The sequence below is a fragment of the Stegodyphus dumicola genome, chromosome 3 (assembly GCF_044657685.1).
Source record: "Stegodyphus dumicola isolate Sdum_Otavi_A_Nest chromosome 3, ASM4465768v1".
NCBI lineage: Eukaryota > Metazoa > Arthropoda > Arachnida > Araneae > Eresidae > Stegodyphus > Stegodyphus dumicola.
The window spans coordinates 151,029,038-151,042,928 of record NC_140770.1 but is presented as its reverse complement, the minus strand read 5'-3'; the positions used below and the strand labels follow the sequence as shown (position 1 = coordinate 151,042,928).

Sequence of the window (13,891 nt, the reverse complement as noted above, 5' to 3'; positions counted from 1 at the left end):
AAGGGTATCAAATTTTACAAAAAAAAAAAAAAAAGCTATTTGTTTACTTTATTAAACATTTCTTTCAACATGCACATGCGTAAAGCATACATTACGCATAGTCGAAATTAGAAAATTGCAACCAGAAAACTATTTGATGTGTATCTGTGATATTTATAATGATGAGGAAATTGATTTAAATTATATCAAAGATGGAGTACATCGAGATGAAATACTACATTTAGTAAGGAATTATAAGCCGAATAAAATAAAAACATCTGTCCCTAAAGATGAGGATAGTGCTGACAGATCAACTTCCAGTTCATTGTGCGCCGTGACGTCCCCCCCCCCCCCCGCGAGCAGTGTGAAATTGATAAACAGATTTCGGAATAGTTAGAGAAACAAATTATTAAGCCAAGCTGTTCTGATTACACAAGTAATATTGTGCTAAGTAGAAAAAAATGTGGTTCATTTAGACTATGTCTGGACTTAAACGACACTTAAAACCTGGTGAATCCCTTTCCGAATATTTAATTGCCATGCATGAAATAGCCACTCACGGTTCTGTTGATGATTCATCAATTCTTTATTATGTAATCAGTGGAATACCGAATCAGAGTAGTAACAAAAATTTTTTTATGGGTGTAAAACTATTTCTGAATTCAAAGAGAAATTGAAAATTTATGAGAAAATCTGCATTCCAGATATGAAGAATAAGGGTTATTCAAGTACTAACACACAAAATAAAGCATGTGCTATACCTCATAAGAGTACAGAACCAAGGTGTTATGACTGTGGAAGTATAGGACGTGTAATGTATGAACATTCTTTACGCTCATGCGTAAAGCATACAAAAAAAAAGTTTGTGGCTTTGAGGTCCAGATAATGGACGTCTGGATTATGGACTTTGTACTGTAATATATTTTTCCCAGCGAAAGGCCGGATACGTTTTAGACAGACCTCTTATGTGCAGTATTTCCAGATATATTGACACCTGCAGTCTTATTCCATATTAATTTGTAACAGTTGTGGATTGCTTTTGTTGCAACAAATGATATTAGTGATTCTCTAGCTGTTTTCATGTTTATCTCATTATCTTCTTTATCTCAGCTGTTTTCATGTTATGCCTTTAACCAGTTTTTTTCATTATCCTCTTTTTTTTCCAGATCCATGGATTTTGTTACTACAAAATTGTTATGTAAAAATTATTAATACTTTTTTTTTTTTTTTTTTCCTTTTCCCAGTTTGCTCAGTTTGCTTTCCTAACCCAGATATTAGTTTTATTTGGCTTGTATCTGCTAGATGGTGTTTCATCTGATGCCTTGAAATGTATTCTGAAGGGACATATAGTACGTATTTTATTCTGAAGCCATTCTAATTTTAAACATACTTTAAATTAATAATTAATTATTGATAATTCCAGATTTATTAAATTCTGTAGCATTGATTAATAAATGTAGAGTGTCACCATCATCATCAATTCAGAGGTAAACAAGATAATGAAGATATAATTTGTTTTACAGTATGTTAATAAAAGTAAAGTTTTTATTTGTAGTATAAATATTTAAAAGTTGTAAATAATAGAATAAAATGCATTGTTTGTAGCATAAGTATAAAGTTCCAAGTATTTATGTTTGTAAACAGCTTCATATTTTTTCAATTTTAATTAAAATATTTGGAATTCCATGTACAAGTAGCAATTTTAATAAAGAGAGTCCTTTTAATATTAAATTTTCAGGTTTCATGAAATGAAATTATATTATTCAGTCCAAGAAATATTCCCATGAAGAAATGTGAATATAAAATGAGGCTACTGTATATTTTTTGTATATTTAATTATCAGAATTTTTCTATTTAGAAATTTATTACATTAGCAGAAAGAATTCAAAAAAAGTATAAAAAAAGGCAGAAAATGTAAAGATCAACTAGTTTTTTAGACATATATCAGTGATTTTGGACCAAACCATGCAAATAACCCACAACAGTGGTCCACAAACAGAAATCTAATCATTGGTGTATGCAGTCAAAAAAAGTTGGGAACACTTGAATTTATTACTGTGTTCAGTCAGTGGGTTTCAAACCAGCTTTCCGTGAGGCAATGAGAAGAGAGAGTTCGTACAGATGCTCTTTTGCCTTTTTGTTACAGAAAGTTTAGAAACCATTTTTGGAAGAAACTGTAACAGAAAATGAAAAAAAGATATTATGTGTGCATTATTGTCAAGTATCACAGAACTGTATGTTGAATTACAGAGCTTATGTCATCAATCTCAAAGTCTAATTTAGTGACAAATAAAGTAGAAAGGAATGCATTTAAAATGGCCATGTTATTTGCAATTGTTTAAATGATTCCAATTAAAAGGATATGTTATTTCCCTCTGATACTTTGTTCAAGTTTTCAAATTTTTAATTTAAAAAAATTAATAAACTTATAAAGTCTGATAATATTGCAAGTATTTCCAACAAAAATTACTATACCTGCATTTTAATAAGGTATGAATGAAGCTGCACTTTAAGAATGCAAAGGATCATTTATGAACCAAAGGAAAAAATGTAAAATTATTTGTTTTGTATATCTGTATATAGAAATGAGTATTTGTCAAAGAAAGTTGTTTTAATTCTTCAAAAAATGTGTTGAATGTATACTTTTAATGTAGATTATGCATATTTTTTGTTACTTATTGCAAAAATTTATTTTATTTAGTAACATATTTTTTTCATGATTTCTTCTACAGATAAGCCTTTTTATCTCTATTATTTTGCTGTTTGGGAACAAAATGCTGATTACCTCATTCTATACATCTGTACTTTTAATGTGTTTTGTAAGTTACAATTTTTTAAATTTATTTTAATGCAAATTTTCTTCAATTAATTTGAGATGATTTAAAAGTATTAAAATAGGGCACATTCTGATATGCCATTATTATTATTATTAAAGATCATTGTTTCATCTGAAAATATTTGGAGAAAACTTAACAGCCTACTACTGAAAATGGTAAATATTTTTCTTCTCTTTTCATTCTATAAATAAAAATATGTTATTTTTATTATATATTCATTAAACATACTTCCCTTCTTTCCCCCCCCCTTTTTTCCCAAAATTCATATTATTTGTTTTTCGAAATTGAAGTCAAAAAGAAAAACAACAATATAATCACAATTGCATGTAACTATTTCAGCTATGATTTCTGATGTATCTTAATAATTTGTGCATGGTGTTTTATTGCTAAATGTTTACTGAAATAATGATAACTCTTTTTTTTATCATGGGTTGAAAAGAAAGTAATTTTTGGCATCAAAATTTAACTACAAATCACACAAATCTGCAGTAAAGAAAGGTGCCTTTAAAAAATACAAGTATGAAAAATCAGACCACTAAAGGAGCAGTTGGTAGGAATAAATAAGAAGTGGGTGTACTATTTTATTATTTTATGAGTTTCATTGGCAAAGCATCCTCACAAGTGTTATAAGAAATCACTAATATGCACTTAGTGTCATAGCCCATCATACACGCTATTGGTGGTTCAAATGGTTTCCAAACAAAAATTTTATTCTGTCAGCCTCTCCAATATCTGGAAGATCCATACATCCTAAAATAGCTGAAGAGATGGGAAGAAATCTGTCCAGACATTGTCAGATGCCTTTATTAATTTAATAAGGTTACAAAGAAATAGAAGGAAATTTGAATCTATCTTAACCTTTAAATTGGACCAAACATTTGTGTAAAATTCAACTGTTAATTTAGGGGGAAGAATATATGGGGTAATGTTTATTGAACTGCTGCTGAACAGCACCAGTATTATTTTCAAGTTATACTGAAATCAAACTCGTAATATGAATCAAAGTTTTCCAATATATTAAAGGAACAAAGAAACGCCAGTGGTTGCTGGGAGTGATGCCACTCAGGTGACAAGGTACTTTGGCCGAGAAGTCTGCTACATGATTTCTAAATAAATGTAATAGCACATCAGAAATACCAGTTACATACTTTCCAATTAAGTATTTTTTAGGGAAGATTTTATTTTAAGCTCAGAATTTGTAGAATGCTGAAATAGTTGTAAGCATTACCTTCTTTTCCCTTAAAAAAAGAAAAAAAGAAAAGAAAAAAAATTAGAATGCAAAAAAGTATATTTCAGTTTATTAAAGGAAACTAAATGTTATAAAAAGTGCAGCATTTCTCATTATTTTTGCATCATAATGTATGCATCTTGTTAAATAAAATGCTTGAAAACAGAAGTGCAATAACTATGGTAATAGTATAATTAAAAAGTATTTTCCCATTTTTTTCATTGCAAATGTATTGTTTTATATTAGGCTTTATGCAGATCAAGAAAAAAATTATATAAAATGGTTTGAATCATCAAGTTTATATTTAATTAATATAAAATTCTGTATAGTTAATTAATGGCATGCTTTTATATTAAAGTCACTATATGTATAAATAGAATTTTTTAAACATTAATTTAGCATCATTTTTGAATGCATAAATTTATTTATGACACTTTTTTTGTGTATGAAGTGTTACAACTATTTATTCATTTCCGATGTTAGAAAAGTGCACACGTTTTCATTATTATTTAAAAGTACTCTTATATTCTTGCACTGCTAGGATTTATATATGATGTTTATCCCCATATAACTATTTATATCAGTATACAGTCTTTGACCTACGTTGTCCTACTGTGTATGAAAAATTGAGCTCTCATAAAAGATTTCTGTACACTCACAAATAAATAAATAAACTAAGAATTGATATTGTTTGCTTATTTTTAATTTTATTTTTGCTACCCTACATATTAGTTTTTAATAAATACTGTATTTCTGTCAGATTGCCTCTTAAAAATATTTTGTTGTACTTTGAAATAATGTTTACTGTTTAAATACTTATTTTCTTAAAAATTTGTCTAAAGTAGTTGCAACACCTTTTAGATATTGCTCTCAGTGTTACAGATTTACAAATGTCATCTGCATTCCTCTTAACAAATTTTTTATTTGACACCAGTAAACTTATCAATTTACCTGTAAAAACTGTTTCTAAAATTTATTAGCTTCATTATGAACTTGGTTGTTTATTATGTTCCTTCTCATCTTTCTGAACATAATGTAAATTTTACAAGAAGCAGCAAGTTCAGTATAATACTTTTTCCTTCATTTTTAGTGTACAATATAGCATACTTAACCTCTAATTTTCTTTTCCCAAAATTTTCATGTGTTATTCTGTAGTTCTTTTTTTTTTTTTTTTTTTTTTTTTTTTTTTTTTTTTTTTTTTGAAAAATATTGAAGCACAATTTTGCAAATCTCATTTTATTACATGAATGTTACACCTGCTTGCTCTAACTCTTTTCAGTATAGAGTTTGATGAATCAGCAGAATACTGAAAATGTTTCTTTCTAGACTGTGTTCAGTTTTTTCATATTGCCTTGAGTTTCTAGATTGCCATCAGTTCAGAGTACAATATATATAGCTTACTCCTTTTAGAAAATTATTTTCACATAGATGGTGATAGAAGATATAAAATGGGGACAAATTAGCTTTCAGTATACTCTTAAAGTTAAGTTAAGCTATTCTGCTTTTAAATCCCATACATAATACAAAATAAAGGGAACATATTCTTTAATTTTCAATATTGAAATTATCTGCTGTTTTGTAGCAGATGTACTTGAAAAAGATCATATGTGATGCCTTGACTTTTTGTCTTTCTGTAACACTGGCACATTACAGCACAGTTTGCCATATCTGATATGGAACAATAAAAAACTGAATTTGCTTGCACAAATCAATTCAAATTATGGAAGCAACAAATGTAAACAAGCACTCAGTACTAACGATTGTCACTCATATGGCGTTATGTACATGCAGCCTAATTTTCTCCATAAACTGCGCATCACCCTGAATATGCATGAATCTTTAGTTTTGAAATCACAAACAGTGTTCATTTATGTGGGCTTCCTCTATCAGTATGGAGGGAGACCACTCTGTTAGAATGACTGATAACAAGATCAGGAATGTAAGCTGGAAACTATTGCAGCATAAAATCTATTCTCCATATAGAACCAGCCAGCTTTCCTAGTTGGCATAGCATTTCTTGGATGTGCAGTGGTTTAATAACTGAAATGATATCAAACCATCACTTATTCACTTCTTTGCATCTAAGTTGCTGCATTTCTACAGGGAATACATTCAGTAGCTGTTCAGATGGATGAAGATAGCATTTCTACAGAGTGTTTATACATTTTTAGAATGATTTCGGAACTATTTAGTAAATGTTTAAAATGTATTTTTTTAAATGCTCAGTCTGATAGCCTTTTTTCTGAACCATAAGTTTACATTGTGATTACCAGAACAGAAAGGCTTTAAAATTTCCAGAGGTGTTCATTTCCATTTGTCTTCGACTACCTTTCAGAGTCCATTCATCATTGTGAGTTTGTGCTTAGAAATAGCTTTAATTTCAAGAGACCAAAAGCACTAGTCTGTCTGTGAAAGGTCAGGGGACTTCTCAGAAATATGTTGAAAATATGTAAAAGCAATACCTGTATCAAGCTTCATTTTTTTCAAGGAATGTAGTGATACTTTTCACAGTATTACTTGCTGCTTTGTTTTGATGAAGTTTCACTCTTTGAAAGTCATTGAGATAAAGAAATGGAATAGACACTGCTCGACATTGAAAATGCAACACCAAGAAGGGGTGGTCAGAAAGTGATCAAATTTGGAAAATAGAGACAGCAAGTAGCAATAAGTGATCTTTATTTCAAAATGATAGTCAGAATACAGAGCGAGAATGGCGTCAGCTCAGTAGGATGTAGGACCACCGCGGACAGCGAAGCACGAAGAAACACGTCTAGGCATAGAGTCAATAAGAGTGCGGATGGTGTCCTGAGGGATGGTTCTCCATTCCCTTTCAACCATTTGCCACAGTTTGTCTTCTGAACGAAGCAGGGACAGAGTCTGCAAACGGCCTCCAATCACATACACATGTTCGATTGGTGACAGATCAGGAGAATACGGTGGCCAGGGAAGCATTTGTATACCTTGCAGAGCATGTTGGCAGATGTAAGCACTGTGTGGTCGGGTGTTATCCTGTTGGAAAATTGCATTAGGCAGCCCCTGAAGGTAGAGGATTGCCGCTGGCCGCAGTACATTATCCAAGTATCGTTGGGCCGTCATAGTGCCCTGAATATGAATTAGAGGTGACCTAGAATCATTGGTAATAGTACCCCAAACCATTATGCCACGTTGTCGTGCGGTGAGGCTTTCCACAGTTACTGACGGATTAGATCTGTCTCCACGTATGTGGCGACTGTCACTGGATAAACAGAAGTGTGACTCATCTGAGAACACGACGTTTCGCCATTCTGTCATCCACATTGCTCCAGTCCGGCACCATTCTAAACTTTTACATCTATACTGTGGGTTCAATGGCAGTCTTCTTAACGAATGCGGTGAGTGCAGACAATGTTCAACCAATTAATGGGAAATGGTTCTGGTTGACACGGGAACATCCAGAGTATGTTGCACATGCTGCAGAATTGCGGTACAAGTGACTTGCAGGACCGCCACAGCTTGTTGGCGGATGTGTCGATCCACGTGTGCTGGCGTCACTCTGGCTGCACCTGCACCCCTCCTTCTTCCCACATTTTCTTTTTCCAACCATGTTCACCATAGCCGATGCACTGTGCTCGCATTCATGTGGGTATCAGCTGCGATTTGACATAAGGACCAGTCCGATCACCATACCCCTCGTAAAATCATCTATCTGCTAGAAGTGCCTTCATTGACGTCGGCCTGGCATTCTCTCCTATTACACGTATCCTCTGGGACAAAAACCAACTTTCTTCGATAATTTGTCTAGTAGAAATAATGACATGAATATTGCCCATTCTGCACATTCCTTCCCTCCCTTATATCTTACTTGATGTGCATCGGAGAGCTGCGCATTTCACATCATTTGCATAACTCAGTGACGTGCGTCTACTTTAAAATTTGCATAAATTTCTGACCACTCCTTCTTGGAGTTGCATTTTCAATGTCGAGCAGTGTAATTCAATAAATATTGCATGTAGAACTTTCTCTTGGTATATGAACAATTTTTTCTACTCTTCTTATTTTTTATTTCCCATCGTAAGGGAATCCTGCAACATTTAGAAACCGTTTTAATGAAACTTAATAAGTGATAGAATTAGGTTTGTACGTTTTTTCTCCTCTTTTTTTATAATACATAGATTTTTTTTTTTTTTTTTTTTTTGTTTCAGTCATTTACGTTAATCCATACTCCATCAAGAGTCATAATGTATTTCCATTTATCTCCATTCTAAATAGTTTTCATGTAAGGTTCTGCAAACTGTTTTGCATTGAGCTACATGCCTTGGGAAAAGTTGGTAAAATTATGTTTTTTTTTAGCTTTTCTAAGTTGTAAATCATGACCATTATTTTATTTTTGGTTGTTGCAGATGTATCTAAAGACTGTGCAATTGATTTATGTGTCAACAGATATTCTTTTGTTACAAGCGATTTAATTGTAAAAACATTAGAAATAAGAAATAGTACTACCTTTTCGAGTATTTTTCTGGAGCCTTCTTTCTATGTAGAAGTAATGATTGATGGTTTTCCCCTTTCCATTTAATAATCTTGCTTATTTTGCACTTCAAAATTTTAATACTATGCCTTTCACATTTTTTAACAATGAAATAGGAATCTTCAGAAAGCACATGAACTATATCCTTCAATCTACAGCTTGTTTACATATGACATTTTGAAAGAAAAGTAAATTTAAATGTAGCTGACAAATATTTCTTAGTTCAAATGGTAACCTATTGCCAGAAATTTTTATTCCAGAAAATATGCCTTTTTCTTTTAATTCTTTACCAAAATTTTTCTAAAAATGTGCAAACACCCTATGTGTTTGATATGTACTTATATGTAAAGTGAGCAGTCCATTTCTATTGTCTTTATCTTAGAGACATTGCTTTCTTTTCAAACCTTTATATGTATGCTTGTATAATATATATAATGTATAATATATATAATCGTATGTATAGAGAGAAATTTGGGTGCAATTTTTTCTGCATCTAGAAAGTAAAATTTTTAAACAAAAACGTGTTGATTCGTATTTATTTAACTTCAGTTTGTGAAAGGAATCACCTTGGTGCTTGGATGTGTTATATTGAAAATTCTGCTATCATCCATTTTAAACGTACAAGATGATGTAAGTTAATTTTTTCTCAGACTTTATTTTTGAAATAAATATTTATTATTTTTTCATGCTAAAAATATAATTTATGTATTATTTTTATGTATAAGTATAGTAAAAACTTTTGATATTTTCTTATATTCATTGCACTGCCCTAGCATTATTTTCATAATGCCTGGTCTTCATGCTATAAATAAGTATTATTGTATTTCTGATATTTTACCCTGAAACTTTTGGCTTTAGTAGATTGTCACTCTTTTAGGAATACTGTCTGTGTAATTTGCAGATGAAAGGTTCCTATACTTAACCAGTTCAACTTTCTGAAATGACTGTAGCATGCACATACCTAAAATTTGTTGTATCCTATACACGGTGATTATAAATTACTTTTACAAATTAAGAGGGGTGATAGTACTCATCCAGATAAGCAATAATTACTATAGAACATAGGGTCACATTCCACTCTGAGAGGCAGAAAAGAAGAACATTAAAATTCCAATCTGAACTTACAGTGTTGGGAGAGCAAATGAACGAGACCAAATGTTGCACAATCACTTTAGTGACAAACTCACAGAGAGTGCACAAAATGGATAAAACTGAAAACTTGGCATTCGAGTGTTAATTAGAGCTGAGACTTTGACGGCTAACACTCAAATGCACATCTTTGGTTGGCAAGGTCTCAACCTCACAAATGATTGCATTAAATTAATTATGTAATCAACGGCTGAGTATTATCAACTAACTCCAACGTCTGCAAGATTAGCATGAAAAGGTCATGCTGCGTTCCGGCTGTCAGAACTTCATGTCCCATAGAAGGGTGCTTCAAGTAGAATGGGCGCAGCAGAGTAAGTCCAGGAAGACAGGATAGAAGATGGCTAAGAGAAAAACAACTTGATACTTGATATCAAGGTAGTTTCCCCCCCCTAATAGATAATTTCCCCGTAATAATTTAGATAATTAACTTGTTGCAATCATTTGCGACCTTGCCAACCAAAGATGTGCATTTGAGTGTTAGCCGTCAAAGTCTCAGCTCTAATTAACACTCGAATGCCAAGTTTTCAGTTTTATCCATTTTGTGCACTCTCTGTGAGTTTGTCACTAAAGTGATTGTGCAACATTTGGTCTCGTTCATTTGCTCTCCCAACACTGTTGTAAGTTCAGATTGGAATTTTAATATTCTCTTTTCTGTCTCTCAGAGTGGAATGTGACCCTATGTTCTGTGGTAATTATTGCTCATCTGGATGAATACTATCATCCCTTTTAATTTGTAAAAGTAATTTAAAATCACTCTGTATATATGTAATGAGATTCATAGATAACCAATTCATTTTTTTAACATTCATATTCTCATGGCTTTGTATCAGTCTGAGTACTATGTAGCATAGTATCATAAATCATAAAAAGTAGCTATATATTATATGGTATTATTCTCATCAAACTTTATTATCATGATGATACATTCTGAAAGAACCCCTCATGAACAAGCGTAATCTAAGTATGACTATTCATTTATTAGAGTAAATGATGTTGCATTCTGAATCAGTCATTCCTTTCACATTTGCCTAATCTAGATATGGTATCCATTTGGGAAAATGTGAACCTTGACTTCTTTTATACCATATTTTCTCCCTCCTTTCTGCATGCCTTTGTGGTGTAATGGTAGCACAATCGGCATGCATTCAAGAGTTCCACGTTCAAATCCCAGTGAGGTCATTGCTGATTTTTCACTTCTGCTTAAAAAAAAAATCTAATAACTTTTAAAGCTTTGTCTATAGAAACTTGGTCAAAAGTGATCTTGGCTTGGTCTTTATTGGTCTAAAGCTTTTGCTTAATCTTGTCATCCAGTATCTGGTATTTGTCATGATGTTTAGCAGTTTGTGAATGACTGCATAGTAACTCTAATATCCATGGCCAATATTAAAGTGCATTATTGGGGTCCTTCTTACTGATTTCAATATAAGCCATAAACTTTAGTTGCATAACTCAGAAATACTCAAATTCATAGTCAGAATGTTTTACTCTTAACAAAGAGCAATAAATCATGACTCTATGCAATAATTACTTTTTAAATTTATTTTATTTATGAACAGTTTTTATTCTATGAGAAATTTATATTCAGATTTTCTTCCTATTTGCTAAACTGAATTTAGTTCTGTTAAATAAACTGAAAATGTGTCGGTTATGTTTTCTTAATTCTGTATAAGGCTTCAAAGTAATGCAGTTCTCTAACTTAATGTATTTATATTTTTAATAAACTATTTTTTGAAATTATAGGCACATATTTGGAATATTTTAAAATCAAAGTTTACATCTTATAAAGATTTTCACACATTGCTATATACATGTGCTGCAGAATTTGATTTCTTACCATGGGAAGTAAGTTATTTTACAATTATTATTTTTTATTAATACCTTAGTTAATCTTGCTTGTAATTTACATATGTAATTTTTTTCCTTTATTTTAAATATGTATCAATGAATGTACATATGTTTAAATTCAGTTATTTTCCTTATTTCAGACTATACTGGAACTTACCAAAACAATTGCCTTACCGGTCGCAATTCCAACGGTTGCCTTCATTTTGTACTTTGTGAGTATTTTATTTTTAGAATGTCTTTAAAAATTAAATTTGCTTAAACAAATTTTCTTATCATCAGTCATGTAAAAAAATTCATCAAACATGAGTTTTCTCTGCGGTGTTCACATTTCCCTTTTATGATTCTGTAAGCAAATATACTAGCATAGTAATGATATGACTTACTTTATCATGTTTGATTTATTGAAGAAAAATTAAGAAGTTAGACCCATATGATGTGAATCATATATGACATACTTATTTAAAAAATAAATAAATAAACTGGAGACAGATCTATTACTATTGTCTAAAAATAATTTTAAATCATCATTTTTTTAAGGATGGAACCAACTGTGACCATGTGTAAATTTGAAAAATGTTGGTAAAAATAACACTTCTGCTTCATAAAGCTTCGAATAATTTGTACATGTACTGATTCTTTAGTCATTGAGGCATTTACCTTTTAATCATCAATTACTGATTCACGAGGTATGCACATTTTATCAGTGAAATTTAAGACAGCATTTTCTATATAATAAATTCTCATAACCTCTTCTGAATGTGATCACTATTTCTGAGAACATAAATAAACATTTGTATTGAAATCACCTCTCTAAGAAGAGAAGTATCTAAGTCTCAGACATGTTCCCTATATTGCACCAAAAATTTATTACATTATGAATACAACTTTATTGTATGAAATTAATATACTTCATGGATTATTAATTAATGGTTTATTGCATTTTTAACATTTAATGCAAAGATAAAACAATACGTGTTATATAAAATTAATTTTATAAAACAGCTCTTGAAATGTGATATTAGTTAATTTAGAATTTCAAAAGTTAATTTAATTTTGTTGATCCTGTAATTTATAAGAATCTCAGACAGGTAGTGTAATTTTGCGAGCTCCATAAATTTCTGTCAGTTTGTATCATGTTAGAGAAATATGTCACATATATTAAATCTCATCTTAATGTTTCTGGTGTTTTTATTTCCCTTTCAAGAATTATATTTTCATACGTGATTCCAGACACCAAAGCTTCTTTCCAAATACAAACTCAGTTATTCAGGGGGATTTTTTTTTTCTGTTGTTGTTGTTGCTTTTCAGTAGTAGAGTTTCATTCAGTTTTGACCACTAGTGTATTTGAATAGTATCTTTTTTTTTTTTTTTTTTTTTTTTTTTTTTAAGATACAGGTTAAAATATTAGAATGTATATAATTTTTAAATGTTTTTAATTTTTAGTTTTTTATTTATTCATTAAAATGCTTAATTTTTTAAATTTGTAAGAAGTGTAACCAAATGTAGTTTTAAAATCAATCACGGTCTGGTTTTAATTAAATTTTTTTAATCTTTTGTAATATTTTTATAGTGTTTTCTCATGCATTATTGAAATTTTTTAAAGATAAAATAATTTTTTTAGATTTAACTGAAAGGATCAAATTATATAAAAAAATTAATAACTTTTTTTTTATATCTCAACTTATGTAACTGTTTGTTAACTACTCAAAGAGTAGGTCAGTCATACAATATTTTGTTTCATGACATTTTATGTGGACTGAATCAACTTAAAAATATCAACTTAAAAACACTAAATATTAAGCTGTGCATAGATTATGTTGTGCATATGAGTATTTAATTTCACTATACTATAAATTATATATTTTCATCCAAGCAATAATGAATATTTATTAGCATGGGGGTTGATGTTTAATTTTACACATGAAAATTCGGCTAATCTTTGGAATATGGTAACAGGTAATTTGGCGACATTTTGGTAAGGTGTTAAAGGTTACTAGCTAGGACTTTAGCAATAATCTGAGAAGTACACAGTTCGAATCACAGATTATTTTGTCTCAGAGAAATGAGAGATCATGAGACATGTAATGTGACATTTTCCGGAAAATTCCGATCGTGATTTTAGCTAATAAGCACTTAGAAACAATTTTGCTGCTAAAGTGCAGAATCGCCCACTTATTCTTTTGGTGATTTTTATTTGTTCTAGTATAAGCGTAATGTGCTAATAAATGCTGAAATGCAAGATAATAAATTATAATTTACAAGAGTAAGAAGAATTGGATTTTTGTCAATTTTCTTTGACTTTTTAAGTAAAAATAGGTCGATGTGTACATAGATAAAGTCAAGAGTGTG

General features: G+C 30.7%; 1 protein-coding gene across 1 annotated transcript in view; it reads left to right on the top strand.

The window, feature by feature from the left end:
* Positions 1-13,891, top strand: part of LOC118196309 (protein C-mannosyl-transferase DPY19L1) — an 80,344-nt gene that overhangs the window by 43,062 nt on the left and 23,391 nt on the right. The window contains exons 10-15 of the mRNA XM_035367736.2: positions 1,224-1,328; positions 2,712-2,798; positions 2,915-2,971; positions 9,098-9,178; positions 11,438-11,539; positions 11,683-11,754. Of these exons, the coding sequence (XP_035223627.1) occupies positions 1,224-1,328; positions 2,712-2,798; positions 2,915-2,971; positions 9,098-9,178; positions 11,438-11,539; positions 11,683-11,754 (504 nt within the window). The remainder of the gene's footprint in view (positions 1-1,223; positions 1,329-2,711; positions 2,799-2,914; positions 2,972-9,097; positions 9,179-11,437; positions 11,540-11,682; positions 11,755-13,891) is intronic.